Below are 15,668 nucleotides of genomic sequence, written 5' to 3' on the forward strand. Positions count from 1 at the left end.
GCTTTATAAAATTAAAATAATTTGGTTGTATGACAATTCATTTTTATAATAAACCTACATGGACAAAGTGGAGTTACTGTTGATTGTTGCCTTGAATTTTGTAATAAGGGCATCTGTTTCACTTCCAACCCTTCAGCTATCTTCTTCAAGGTTATTGATAATGTCTTAATTGCAAATTGTAATTTTCTAGGTACATGTTGTAATTTTAAATTTTTGTTTTTGTATCCCAAGAGCCTAACACAATGCCTTTCACATAGTAGGTACTTAATAAATGTTTGTTGAATTCAATTGATTTCTTAAGTATATAAAAGAAGTATGTTGGTACAAGAAGTTTGCTTTAATATACATTTTTGTCTTCTCTTTTCCTTGTTTGAATGATTTTCATGATCTCTCATGTTAGCAGCAATGTAGCCTTTATTAGCATTGGTTATGGGGACAGTCCAAAATAAAAGATTATTTTGTTGTGGAGTTAGTTCTTTCTATTTCTCATTGGTGTCAAACCTCATCACTCAAACTTTTAGTAACATATATGAAAACTAATGTAAATGTGCAATCATTTTCAATAGTTCTGTCAAACAGGTCAGATTTTTATGAACTATTTATGAAGCCATGTAACTGAGGTCTCTAAATACAATCTACTCATTTAGGAATTGTTTATTTTTCTATATACTTATAGTTTTTTTTTTTTTAAAACTGTTAATTTGCCTGTGGTGCATTTGTGATCTCATACTAAGCACTGAATAAATGCTTGCTGAGGGATTTTAGATACTCTTTCAAGCAGTACAGGTTACGTGTTTTCTTTTATACAATTTTTGTCCAAGTCCTTCTATAAATCTTCCGCAGGACGTTCACCTTATGTGCTGAGGCCTTCCCCAAGATCTCTTCGTCTTATTTGGGTACCAGTAGGGCACAATAGTTGGATTTTCCATCTGTTAACCTTTCCTTTTTCTACATAATAGGCTTATTATCTCCATTTCCAAAAACACAAATCTGACTATGTCATTCACCTAGTCAATAAATTCCAATGGATTTTTCTCTTTAGGATAAAATATAAATTATTCTCTTTGGCATTTAATGTTCTTTTCAACCTGGCTCCAACCTACCATTCCAACCACACTACACACACCCTTTCATACATTACATAATACCCTTTCATGTACTCTGAAGTCCATTTAAATTGACTTCTTACTCCAAAGAGATAAAAGAAAGAGAAAAGGATCCAAATATACAGAAATACTTATTGTGACTTTTTTTTCTGGTGGAAAAGTGGTGGAAATTGAGAGGGTGCCTGTAAATTGGGGAATGGCTGAATAAGTAATGGTATATGAATGTGTTGTAAGGAATGATAAAGGGAATACTTTCAGAGAAGCCTGAGAAGGCTTGTATGAATTGCTATGGAGTAAAATGAGCAGAACCAGGAGAATAATTTGTACAGTAACAACTATATTGTAAAAATAAACAACTTTGAAAGACTTAAGAACTTTGATCAATACAACGACCAACTATAATTCCAGAGAATCGTGATGTAATATGCTACCTGCCTCCTGATAGAGAGGTGAAACCTTCAGAGTACAGACTGAGATGTATTCTTTTTTTGGTTATAACCAATGTGGAAATTTATTTTGCTTGACTCTATACATTTTTACAAAGCCTTTTTTTTTTTAGTTTTGTATGTATATGTGTGTGAGGGGAGAGGTAGGAGAAAGAGAAGATAAAGTTTGTTGAATTGAAAAATAAAATAAAATTTAATTAAACAAACCAAAACAAATCTATCTTCTTACTCTTGTTTATATATGACACTATTTCTCTTCTCCATAGCTTTGCACTACCTGTTCCCTCTGCTTGTCGTGCATACCCTCCTCATCTCAACCTCTTAGAATCTGTTGTTTTCTCAAGATTAGTCTACTTCAGTAGCACCTTCTACTTGAATGTCTTTCCTGATCCTCACAGTCCTAGTGTCCTCCTCCCCAAAATTGCTTTGCATTTGCTTTGTATAAATTTTTTACACACTTGTATGTTTAAATGCTGTCTCCCTGTACAGAGCGTAAGCTCCTTGAAGGCAAGTAGTTTCATTTTTATCTTTGTAGCCCCAGTGCTTACATCAGTGCCTGACACATAGTAATTGCTGAATAAATGTTTGTTGATTGATACCAATAATATGTAACTATATCTAGAAGGAGAACAACAGAGTAAAGATGGAACACATTAGTCAAAAATATGGCAATGGGTACAGTTAATAGAGCTCTGAGCCAGAAGTCAAGAAGATCTGAGTTCAAATTCAGCTTCAGACACTTACTAGCTGTGTGACCCTGAGCAAGTCACTGAACCACTGTCTGCTTCAGTTTCTTCAGCTGTAAAACAGGGATCAATAATAGCACCACCCCACAGTACTGTCAAGATCAAATAAGATAATATTCACAAAGAAGGTAGCACAGTTCCTGGTAAGTAGTAGGTGCTTAAATGCTTGTTCCCTTTCTTTCCCTCTCTTCCCATTCTATAATAAACTATTTTTCATCAATGACAAAAGAATGGTATTTAGCATGTTAGTTTCCAGTTTGGTATGTGACAAAGTGAAAATGGTATTAATAGAGATAAAAATAGGAAGAACAGTTGGAATAGACTAAGAACACAGAGCAGAATCTGTGCTGTGGAAGACATGATTTTGAAAGCATCAAAGGATCAATTTCCAGGATATCTGAAAGAGGAGAGGATAATGAATAGTTAGGAAGAAAATCAGCGGTAATCCTGTATATTTTTAAAAGCAATAGAGTAACTACCATAACTACAGATCCATATGCCTACTTTCACATCTTTATAAAATCTTTCCTTTATGAAAATTAGCAGATGGAAGCAGGAAGGCACATCACAAATAGTCATGATTTACAGTAGACTTGGGAGATGGGCAGAGTCAAGATGTTGGAATAAGAGGAAGAAGCACAGCCTAGTTCTTCACCATATCTCCTCCACAAAGAAAATGCCCCAGACTGAATTGTGATTGGGAAAGACAAGAAAAAGTCCCAGTGAGTCATTTTTCTGAACTTGCTTAGGGAAATAGGTTTTCAGACACTAGGGATATATTTTAAGCTTTGCTTGTAGATGTTATAAAGTTATCTTTTTCTTTTGTGTTTGTGTCCTGGGCATTCTTAGATCTGGTGCCTTCTTTCATTGACTCATTTTTAAGCGTAATTCCTGAATTGGGACTTTTTTTTTTCAATTGTAGACTTTGTACAATCTGGTGGTGGGGGCTATTTATTCCTGATCTGTATTATCTGGTATTCTGCTGCAACTTTTTCTTGGTGTTGAGCATCATATTCTTCAAGGATCTTAGAGGTTAGAGCGAACTTTTCAACTGATGAGATCACAGATCCATTTAAATATTTGATGCAAGACACAAGTTGGCTCAACACCAAGTTCTGCAGCTTCTAACTGAAGGAACCAGAAGCAACAACACACAATCAACATCTTGAATAAAAAAAAGCAAAATAAGCGTGAAAAAACCATAGAATCTTTCTATGGGGATAAGGACTAAAACACAAATACCAAAGAGGTCAGTACTGAGACTGTACTTCCATCTGAAACTTCAGAAGGGACTATGAACTGGCTCGCATGCACAAACAACTCTCCTGGAACAACTGAAGAAGGAAATAGAAGAAAAACTGGCCAATGATTTTAAAATTATATAAAAAAAAGTCACTGATGAGAACATCTCTTTGAAAAGGAAAATTGAACAAATGGAAAAGGAAGTGCAAAAATTAATTGGAGAAAATAAATCCCTAAAAGGAACAGTTGGTCAAATGGAAAAGGAAACACAAAACCTAACTGGGAAAATTGGACAAATGGAAAAGGAAGTACAAAAATTAACTGGAGAAAGTAACTCCTTAAAAGGAAAAATTGGAGAGATGGAGAAGGAGATGCAAAAGTTAACTGAAGAAAACAATTTGATAAAGATTAGAATTGGACAGGTAGAAACTAATGACTCAATGAGACAGCAAGAATCAGTCAAGCAAAATCTAAAAAATGAAAAGATAGAAGAAAACATAAAATATCTAATTGGAAAAACAACTGACCTGGAAGATAGATCCAGGAGAGAAAATTTAAGAAGTATTGGCATGCCAGAAAGCCATGATGAAAAAAAGAGTCTAGACAATATCTTTCAGGAAATCATCAAGGAAAACTGCCCAGAAGTGCTAGATTCAGAAGGCAAAATGTCATTGAAAGAATGCACTGTTCACCTCCCAAAAGGGATCCCAAACTCAAAACCCCAAGAAATATTGTTGCCAAATTCCAGAACTATGAAGTGAAGGAGAAAATACTACAGGCAGCCAGAAAGAAACAATTCAAATATCAAGGAGCTACAGTCAGGATCACAAAGGACCTTGCAGCTTCTACCTTAAAAGATCGAAGCCATTGGAATCCAATATTCCTTAAGGCAAAGGAGCTGGGACTACAACCAAGGATCAACTACCCAGCAGAGTTCAGCATAACATTTCAGGCAAGGAGAAGGTCATTCAGTGAAGTGAGGGATTTCCAGACCTTCCTGACAAAAACGCCAGAACTTAATAGACAATTCGATCTTCAAATGCGGGTCTCAAGAGAATCATAAAAAGGTGAACAGGGGGGAGAAAAACTTGTTACTCAATTTGGGCAAACTGTTTACCTCCCTATAAGGGAAGATGATACCTGTTAATCTTGAGAATTGTGCATCTGTTATGAAATATAAAAGGGATATACATAGAGGGAATGAGTATGAAGTAAATGATATCATGTTAAAAATATGATTTAAGTATGGGAAGGGATTATAACAGGAGGTGTGAAAAGGAGGGAACAAAAAATGGTAAATTACATCACAGGAAGAAGTACAAAATTACAGTAGAGGGAAAGAGGGGAGGTAGATGAGCATTGTTTGAGAGGTACTCTCATCTGATTTGTTTCAAGGAGGGAACAATAAACTTAAGTAGATAATCCTAACTAGCTCTATAGGAAGTAGGAGGGGAAGGGGGAAGAAAGGGGAGGAAGCTAAAAGGGAAGGAAGAAGCAATAAGGGTAAAGGGGAGTAAAAGGGAGGGGGGCTAAAAGAAGGAAGGGAAGGCTGCAGGAGGAGGTGGTGAAAAATGAATACTATTGAGGAGAGGAAGGGAGAGTTAAAAGCACAAATGGTGGGAAAGAGGATAGAGGGAAATACGTAGATTGTAATCATAATTGTGATGGGAATGGAATGAACTCTCCCATAAAACGGAGATGGATAGCAGAATGGATTAAAAGCTATAATCCAACAATATGTTGTTTATAAGAAACACATTTGAAATGGGGGGATACACACAGGATAAAAGTCAAAGGTTGGAGCAGAATATATTGTGCTTCAGCTGATGTAAGAAAAGCAGGAGTAGCAATCTTAATCTCAGACAATGCAAAAGCAGAAATAGATCTAATCAAAAGAGATAAGGATGGAAACTATATCCTGCTAAAAGGCACCATAGACAGTGAAGCAATATCATTACTAAACATGTATGCTCCAAGTGGTAAAGCATTGAAATTCTTAGAGGAGAGGTTGGGGGAGTTGAAGGAAGAAATTGACAGCAAAACTATACTAGTGGGGGACCTCAACCTCCCCCTCTCTGAACTCGATAAATCTAACCTCAAAATAAACAAGAAAGGTTAAGGAGGTAAATAAAACTCTGGAGAAGGTAGATATGATAGGTCTCTGGAAAAAATTGAATGTGAATAGAAAGGAATATACCTTTTTCTCAGTGGTACATGGCACATTTACAAAAATTGACCATGTACTAGGACATAAAAACCTTACAGTCCAGTGCAGAAAGGCAGAGATAATCAATGCATCCTTCTCAGATCGTAATGCAATAAAAATTATATGTAATAAAAGGCCATGGAAAGATAAACCAACAATCAATTGAAACTAAATAACCTAATCCTAAATATTTGATGCAAATAATTTTTCCACTCTACAGTTTCTCTTTTTCTATCTTCATTGATTTTGTGTATGAGATTTACATTTTTTGTGTAATATGATTGCGTATTTTGTCTTCTGATTTCTGTTTCTTGCTTGAATAAAAATTCTCCCCCTAGCTCTAGTTATGAAGGGTAATTTCTCATTCTCCTTTAATTTTTTTAGAAATTATGAAAACTTTTATATTTTAGAGGACTATTTATTTTGATTTTATTGTAGTATATGGTATAAGATGCTTAGTTGAAGAAGAATTTCCGTCAAACAGCTTTCTTTTGCTTTATTTTTAAAAAATACTTTTATTTATTTCATTAAATATTTCCTAGTTACATGTAAAATTTTTAAACATTCATTTAAAAAATTTTGAGTTCCAATTCTTTCTCTCTTTGAGAAGGTAAGCAATTTAATATTGATTCTACATGTAAAGTCATGAAAAATATTTCCATATTGGCTATGTTGTGAAAAAAACTGACAAAAAATACCCAAGAAAATTGAAGTGAACAAAGTATGCTTTAGTTTGCATTCAGAATTCACCAACTCTCTGAAAATGGATCACATTTTTTCATTGTGTGTCCTTTGGAATTGCCTTGGATTATTGGATTGATCAGAATAGCTAAGTCTTTCATAGTTACTCTTCTTTATGATATTGCTATTATTGTGGGCATTGTTCCTCTGGTTCTGTTCACTTCACTTTGCATCCATTCATATAAGCCTTCCCAGATTTTTCTCACATCTTCCTGCTCATCATTTCTTTTAAAAAAAAAAAACATTTTCCCCACTTAATAGTGTTTTGTTATTTTCTAATTACATGTAAAGATAGTTTTCAATATTCACTTTTATAAGATTTTGAGTTCCAAATTTTTTTCTCCTTCTCTTCCTCCCCCCGCCCAAGACACCAAGCAATCTGATATAGGCTATACATGTACAATCACATTAAACACATTTCCATATTAGTCATGTTGTGAAAGAATCAGAACAAAAGGGAAAAACCATGAGAAAAAAAAACACAACAGCAACTAAAGAGAAAATAGTAAGCTTCTATCTGCATTCAGACTCCATAGTGCTTTCTGTGGATGTGGATAGCATTTTCCATCTTGAGTCTTTGGGATTGTCTTCCATCATTGTATTGCTGAGAAGAGATAAGTCTATCAAAGTCATCAAACCTTGTTGCTGTTATTATGTATAATATTCTCCTGGTTGTGCTCACTTCATTCAGCATCAGTTCATCTAAGTCTTTCCAGGTTTTTCTGAAATCTGCCTGCTCTTCATTTCTTATAGCGCAATAGTATTCCATGACATTCATCTACCACATGTTCAGCCATTCGCCAATTGATGGACATCCCTTCAATTTCCAATTCTTTCCTACCACAAAAAGAACTGCTATGAATACTTTTGTACATATGGGCGATTTTCCCTTTTCTTTTGTTTTCTTTGGGATACAAACCTAGTAGTGGCATTGCTAGGTCAAAGGGTATGCACCATTTTATTGCCCTTTGGGCATTGTTCCAAATTGTTCTCCAGAATGGTTGAATCACTCCACAACTCTACCATCAGTGCATGTGTCCCAATTTTCCCACATCCCCTTCAGCTTTGTCATTTTCCTTTTGTGTCATGTTAACAAATCTGATAGGTGTGAGGTGATATCTCAGAGCTGTTTTAATGTGCATTTCTCTAATCAGTAGTAATTTAGTGCTTTTTTTCCTTGTGATTATTAACAGTTTTGATTTCTTTTTCTGAAAACTGCCTGTTCATATCCTTTGACCATTTATCAACTGGGGTATAGTTCTTATTTTGATAAATTTGGCTCAGTTTTCCATGAGGCCTTAATCAGAGAAACTTACTGAAATTTCCCTCCTTACCCCCCAGTTTCTTGTTTTCCTTCTAATTTTGACAGCATTAGTTTTATTTGTATGAAAGCTTTTTAATTTCATGTAATCAAAATTATCCATTTACTGCCTGTGATGCTCTCTATCTCATTTGGTCATAAACTCTTTCCTTATCCTTAGATCAGACAGGTACATTTTTCCATGTTCTCCTAATTTGCTTATGATATCACCCTTTATGTCTAATTTATGTATCCATTTTGATTTATTTTGATATGTGGTGTGACACGTTGATCTATGCCTAGTTTTTGCCAAACTGCTAGAAAATATTTTAAAGAAACTAAAAGATTGTAATGAAAATAATTTTGATAACATCTATGTTGTTTATGTTTTATAATGTTCCTAATATATACTTTTTATTTAAAAGGGCATCATCAGTTCTTTGGAACATATTCAACAGTTACTTCAGCGACAGACTCAAAGTAATATCAGAATGGAGGCAGAATTAAAAGCACTGAAAGATAATAATCAGGTTAGAATTTTGTTCCTTATGCTTCTTTGCTAATGAGTCCTATCCTGTTTATATACAAACACACAACACAAGTTCAGAGGAAATTTTGAATTTTAATTTGGGTTGTTAAACATACTATTAATGACTTAAGAACAGACTCTATTTCATCATCTAAGTCATTGGCCCACATTCTAAATAACAGGAGGCAGGATGATATAGTGGAGAGAGTTCTGCAGTTGGAATTGAAGGACATTAGATTGAAATTTTTTTGCCCTTTATGACCTCTGTCACACAGAATTTCACCCCTCTGGACCTGTCCTCATCTACAAAAGAAAAATGTTGCTCTAAATGAGCACTGAGATTTTTCCTGCTTTCAGCCTCTGATTTTGAGCCTAGCTATTATTTGATTTCTGTAGATTCAGTTGAATTCTGTAGTTCAGTTGAAAAGTCTTAGACCCATAACTCCTTTTCTTCCTTTCTAATTTATTTATGTTTTTAGTTTTCAACATTCATTTCCACAAGATTTTGAGTTCCAAATTTCCTCCCCATCCCTCCCCTCCCCCTACTCCCAAACACCATGCATTCTGATTGCCCCTTCCCCCAATCTGCCCTCCCTTTCCTTATCCCCAACTTCTTTCTTTTCTTGTAGGGCAAGATAGATTTCTATACCCCATTAGCTGTATTTATTATTTCCCAGTTGCAAAAACAATTCTCAACATTCGTTCCTAAAACTTTGAGTTTCAACTTCTCTCTCTTTCTCCCTTCCCAACCCTTCCCACTGAGAAGGCAAGCAATTCAATATAGGCTATATATGTATAGTTTTGCAAAAGACTTCCATAATAGTCATATTGTGAAAGACTATATTTCCCTCCATCCTATCCTGCCCCCCATTTATTCTATTTTCTCTTTTGTCCTTATCTCTCCTCTAAAGTGTTTACTTCTTATTACTCCCTCCTCCCATATGCCCTCCCTTCTATCATCCTCCCACATCCCAATTCTCCCCTTCTCCCCTACTTTCCCATAGTGTAAAATAGGTTTTCATACCAAATTGAGTGTACGTTATTCCCTCCTTAAGCCAAATGTGATAAGAGTAAGCTTCACTTTTTTCCCTCTCACATTCCCCTTTTTCCCCTCCATGAAAAAAGTTTTTTCTTGCCTCTTTTATGAGAGATAATTTGCCCCATTCCATTTCTCCCTTTCTCTTCCCAATATATTCCTCTCTTACCTCTTAATTTTATTTTTTTAGATATCATCCCTTCCTATTCAACTCATCCTGTGCACTCTGTCTATATATATGTGTGTATGATCCATCTAACTACCCAAATACTGAGAAAAGTCTAAAGAGTTACAAATATTATATTTCCATGTAGGAATGTAAACAGTTCAGTTTTAGTAAGGCCTTTATGATTTCTCTTTCCTGTTTACCTTTTCATGCTTCTCTTGATTTTTGTGTTTGAAAGTCAAATTTTCTATTCCACTCTGGTCTTTTCATCAAGAATGCTTGAAAGTTCTCTATTTCATTGAATGACCATTTTTCCCGTGAAGTATTACACTCAGTTTTGCTGGGTAGGTGATTCTTGGTTTTAATCCTAGCTCCTTTGACTTCTGAAATATCATATTCCAAGTCCTTTGATCCCTTAATGTAGAAACTGTTAGATCTTGTGTTATCCTGATTGTATTTCTACAATACTTGAATTGTTTCTTTCTAGCTGCTTGCAATATTTTCTCCTTGACCTGAGAACTCTGGAATTTGGCTACAATATTCCTAGGAGTTTTTCTTTTGCAGTTTCTTTCAGGAGGTGATTGGTAGATTCTTTTAATATTTTTTTTACCCTCTGATTCTAGAATATCAGGACAGTTTTCCTTGATAATTTAATGAAAGATGATATCTAGGCTCTTTTTTTGATCATGGCTTTCAGGTAGTCTCATAATTTTTAAATTATCTCTCCTGGATCTATTTTCCAGGTCAGTTGTTTTTCCAATGAGATATTTCACATTATCTTCCATTTTTTCATTCTTTTGGTTGTGTTTTGTAATTTCTTGGTTTCTCATAAAGTCATTAGTTTCCATCTGCTCCATTCTAATTTTTAAAGAACTATTTTCTTCAGTGAGCTTTTGAACCTCCTTTTCCATTTAGCTAATTCTGCTTTTTAAAGCATTCTTCTCCTCATTGCTTTTTTGGACCTCTTTTGCCATTTGAGTTAGTCTTTTTTTAAAGGTGTTATTTTCTTAAGCATTTTTTTTGGGGGGGTCTCCTTTAGCAAGCTTTTGACTCACTTTTCATGATTTTCTTGCATCTCTCTCATTTCTTTTCCCAATTTTTTCTCCACCTCTCTTACTTGATTTTCAAAATCCTTTTTGAGCTCTTCCATGGTCTGAGACAATTGCATATTTATTTTGGAGGTTTTGGATGCAGAAACCTTGACTTCTGTGTTTTCCTTTGATGGTATGTTTTGTTCTTCCTCATCCAAAAGGATGGAAGAAAATACCTGTTCACCAAGAGAGTAACCTTCTGTAATCTTATATTTTTCCCCTTTTTTGGCCATTTTCCCAGCTTGACTTTTGAGTCCTTTGTCAAGAGGAGGCTATACTCTAGGGACTTGTAAGTTCTCAGTTCCTCCAAAATGTCACAATCAAGGGAGAGGAGTTTACTCCTCTCTTGGCCTGTGGTCTGGTCTGGGAGCAACCACAAGCTTTTCTGCCCAGGATCTATGAGTAGGGTTCCCTTTCTAGAGCCTCCACCACACCAACCAGCAGTCCTCCTCACCCCAGTACTGCCACTCAGGGATGAGATCCAGATGAGTGGCTTGATTTTCCCAGGGTCTTTAGCCTGAGGGCTCCAAAAATGGAACTGACTCAGCAGTGGCTGCTGCTGCCCAGGGGCCAGGGTCAGACCATGGTCCCTTCTCACCCAGGTGAAGGTGTTTTCTCACTGACCTTTGAAGCTGTCCTTGGTATTTGTGGGGTGAAAAATCTGGGAATGACAGATGTTGCCCGTGATTCCATGCCCTGAAGCCTGCTCTGGTCCTATCTGAGCCACACCTTTCAGCCAAGAATGTGCTGCGCTGCGCTCTGTGGGCTGTGCTCTGCTCCCTAGACTGGTGTGATAGACCTCTCCTGTTGGCCTTCTGGGCTGCCTTGAGCTAAAAATTCTTTCAGTCTGTCGTTTTGTAGCTTCTGTCGCTCTAGAATGTGTTTAGAGTAATTTTTTACAGGCATTTTATGGGCTGTGGAGGGAGAGCTTCTACAGGTCCCTCCTACTCTACCATCTTGGCTCTGCCCCCCCCCCCCCATAACTCTTTTTTTAGGAATATTTTGCTATCCATTGTATTTCTTCACAACAACATTATGTTCTAGATAGTTTCTCTACTTTCTTTATGGGTATAATAGCTATTTTATTAGAACAGACTCAAAGGCCAGAAATAGAATTTTCTGTTTCAGAAAGAGATTGAATTATTAGAAAGAATTAGGGAAGGAAAAGGATCCCTAAGGCTCAGGATGTGTTTATGAAGAACAAATTGTGCTGTCTTCAATGCCTGTCCTTTTGTAACAGGATTACTGCTAATCATCTATCAGAGAACTTCTGTGAAAATAACATATCTTAATTTCATCAAGGCCTTTCCCTACTAAGTTTCTCATGTTACTCTTCTACTAGACAACTGGAGCAACCTAGATTGGATAATAGTAGAATGAGTTGAGTTCTCTGGTAGTGAGTGTTATGATCAATGGATCACTTTCAACCTAAGTAGGGGTGGGGTTGGGGTGGGGTTGGGGGAGGACAGGTCTAATGGAGTTGCCCTTAAAATTATAAGATTCTGTCATTGACTTCATTCTATTCAAATTGTTTATCAGTGACTTGTATGAAAGCATAGATAGCATTACTTTCCAAATTGGCAGATGGCCTGAGACTGTAAGGGATCCTAAGATGCTTGATTACAGAATTAGGAGCCACAAAGATCTGCCTAGGTCAGAACTGTGAACTGTAACAAATAAAGTGAAATCTAATAAGAATAAATGTAAGTCCTATGCTTGGGTTTAAATAAGTCAACTGCACAAGTGTAGTATGGGCAATATGTGGTTAATCAGAATTTTATGTAAAAAAGATCGAGGTGTTAGTTGACTTTAAGCTTGATAAAAGTTGTATATGAAATATAAGGCTAAAAGATCCTAGGTTGCATTAATAGAAATATTCTCTCAAGTAAGGAATATGGCATTCCCTAGTCAGATCACACCTGAATTATTTTGTAACTAGGATATTAAAGATGGAAGTTACAGAGGGACAGATTTTGTTCAACATAATTAAAAACTTACTAACAGAGCTATCCAAACCTCTCCTCTGATCTCCAGTTTTTCAAATTGGATGTCCAGTAAGCATCTTAAACTCATTATCTTTCCCTCCAAATCCTTCCTCCTTCTTCTCTCCATTACTGTAGAGGGCAACACCATCCTTCCAGTTCCTCAGGCTTGAAACCTAGGAGCCTCTCTTGATTCCTTACTATCTCTCACTCCCCAAATCCAATTTATTGACAATGCCTGTTATTTCACCTTTTCCCTCACTCAAAACAAAGTCAAGTGCAAGTCATGTCATCATTTCTCTGATGGCATGGTCTTCTTCCGCAACAAAGGATGAACACAATCCTGAGAGTAGATGCCGCTGGCTGAATGGGGACCCAGCTAGCTGGGTAACTGAACTCCTCCTCTCCTATCTGCCTCCCCCTCCCTTCTCCAAAGGAAGGTAAATTTGGATGGCCAAAAGATGCCCAGCTGACTTGGGTTTTACTGGCTCTTCCCCTCCTCTTCCCTCCCCTTTCTTTCCCTTTCCTCTCCTCCCCTTCCCTCCCCTCCCATGCCCTGCCCTGCCCTCTGTCCTGTCCTGTCCTAAAACATTAAACCTACTGCACTCTGAAGTTGGGACACCAATGGGCCCCTGTCTAAGTGCTCTTCTGGACCCTCCTGATTTACAGTGATTATCATTAGTAACTGTTGCTATTTCCCTCCCAGCCTGATGTCTTTCTTTTTCTTGGCCTCATTAAAGGGGCCATGCCCTGGCTACTTCTTAAACAGGCCTATTCAATGAATGGGGGTTACCTCACCCTAAGTGAGTACTTGCAAAGACCTTGTCCTAAAGGACCCAAGGTCCCCCATTGCATCCTGGGTCATCTCTAGTCATCCTGATGAATATCTGATCACTGGATTCAGATGGCTGTGGAGGAGAAGTGAGGCTGTGACCTGCACAGCTCTCCCTCACTCAAAACAAAGTCAAGTGCAAGTCATGTCATCATTTCTCTGATGGCATGGTCTTCTTTGGCAACAAAGGATGAACACAATCTCTTGAATATGCCCTCTTTTCTCTTCTGATACTACCCCCACCCTGATGTAGGCCTTTATCTCCTCAAACCTGGACTATTGAAATAGCCTGCTGACAGGTCTTCATGCCTCATCTGTTCTTACTCCAATCCATCCTCCATTTGGCCACCCAAAGGATTTTCTTAAAACACAAATCTGATCATGTCACCCCACTACTCAAAACTCCAGTGGCTCCCTATCCTCCAGGATCGAATACAAAATGCTCTTTATGGCATTCAGATACCTTCATAATGTAGCCCCCTCTTACCTTTCTAGTCTTCTTATACATCAGTCCTGGTCATGTACTCTTTAATCCAGTAACACTTGCCTGCTGGCCATTCAACAAACAAAATACTCCATCTCTCAGCCCTGGACGTTTTCTTTGACTGTCCCCAATGCCTAGAATTTTCTCCCTCTTCAACTGGGCGCTTCAGAACGGTTGCTTGATTGCTTGGTATGGAATGATCTGCCTCAGGTGGAGTATTCCCATTACTTTGCAGTAGATGACTGACAGAGGCTAGATGACTGTTATATGAAAGTTGTGAATGGGATTCCTGATTTCGCTAGAAGCTGTAGTAAATGTCCTTGAGAACTTGAAATCAGAGGTTCTGTGACTCATCTTGTCCAGCTGGCCTGTTTTCTAGATGAAGCTGTTGAGGGCCCAGGAGGTACTCTGACTTGTTCAGGGTCACCCTGTAAGTTAGACATTGAGTCAGAATCATGGGGACACTGCTCTTGCCATTAAAAGATAATGTGGAGATGTAGTCTCTTAGCTCTGCCAGACCTCTGTGTAGGATAGCATGTTTCTTAGATCAGTGATACTCAGATGATCCCTCTTGAACCTTCATGTGATTCTTTCTGCATTCTGTAGCCATAAGTCTCTAAACTTTGTACTAGGAAGTTTTTATACTACTATACTTCTATGCAGGAATAATGTGGCTCTTTTAGTTGACAGCAGATGTGGCTCCAGAGTCATTTAACCTTGAATATGCCTGTCTTCTATAAACTAACTGCATCTTTCTTGGTCTAGCACCCCTCCATAAGCCTCTATAGGCGGGTGTTGTATGGGGTATAATAATATATTAACGTTACAATGACACTGTGAATTGTGCGGTCATGTGTCTCAAGTGTTTTGCTCAAAGGGAACTCTTAAATCCACCTGTACTAAAAGGGGTCATTACTCTTGATAATAGCCTACTGTTTCCTGGTGCTCTAGATTCATGCTGCCATCTATCTTGCTTTTTTAGCCATTCAGTGTAGTGGTGCTGAGACATAAATCCCCATGGCGGATCAAATTTTACTCGAAAATGTTTTTAAATTATAAGTTTATACATAACTATATGTACCACAGTTCTTATAGAAATATCATGTACGCATATATGCTATATGTATATGTAACTAATTGCAATGACCATAGTCAAGTTTTCAAAGTATAGTTTTCAATAAGGTAATATGATTGCTGTTAAGTGAAACTTGTAGTAGGTTATGTTTAGACCTTTACAATATGAAGTAAAAGTGAGGCTGTTTTAATTTTTATGTTTATTCAAGTGTAAGTAATCTTGAATAATTTGTAAAGATATCTTAAATTCAAAAGTGACATAAAGCCAAACTCTTAGAAAAGATGCAACAGTAATGACAACTACTTAATTAGAATATTTTCTTTATCAACCTTTTTTATGCCTTTATTATTACTGACCTTTATTGTTATTCCTTTATTATTTCTGAAGTTCATGTATCATAGTGACTAGATAGCTGACAGTGACTGTGACCCACATGTATGTGTGTAATGTGTATGCATATGTATGGATACTATAGCAAAGAACAATCTGAGATTAGTCATCATTCCTATACAGTGTACCTGGGAAGTTTGTATTTTGGTATGTCAAAAAATAGAGTTTGGTTTCCTTTTTTTCCATTAGAACCAATTAAATACTATAATACAAATAAATTATACACAAAGTTTTAAAGTACATTCACATTAAACTTTAAAATAATCCTATGAGAGGTAAGTAGAGGTAACTAGTCA

At 36.8% G+C, this 15,668-nt stretch overlaps 1 protein-coding gene across 3 annotated transcripts in view; it reads left to right on the plus strand.

The window, feature by feature from the left end:
• CCDC73 (coiled-coil domain containing 73) overlaps positions 1–15,668 on the plus strand; it is a 155,095-nt gene that overhangs the window by 108,776 nt on the left and 30,651 nt on the right. For all 3 annotated transcript variants that reach the window (XM_072619232.1, XM_072619234.1, XM_072619233.1), the window contains exon 12: positions 8,213–8,317. In XM_072619232.1, the coding sequence (XP_072475333.1) occupies positions 8,213–8,317 (105 nt within the window). The remainder of the gene's footprint in view (positions 1–8,212; positions 8,318–15,668) is intronic.

Source organism: Notamacropus eugenii, chromosome 6 (genome assembly GCF_028372415.1).
Source record: "Notamacropus eugenii isolate mMacEug1 chromosome 6, mMacEug1.pri_v2, whole genome shotgun sequence".
In the NCBI taxonomy this organism is placed as follows: domain Eukaryota; kingdom Metazoa; phylum Chordata; class Mammalia; order Diprotodontia; family Macropodidae; genus Notamacropus; species Notamacropus eugenii.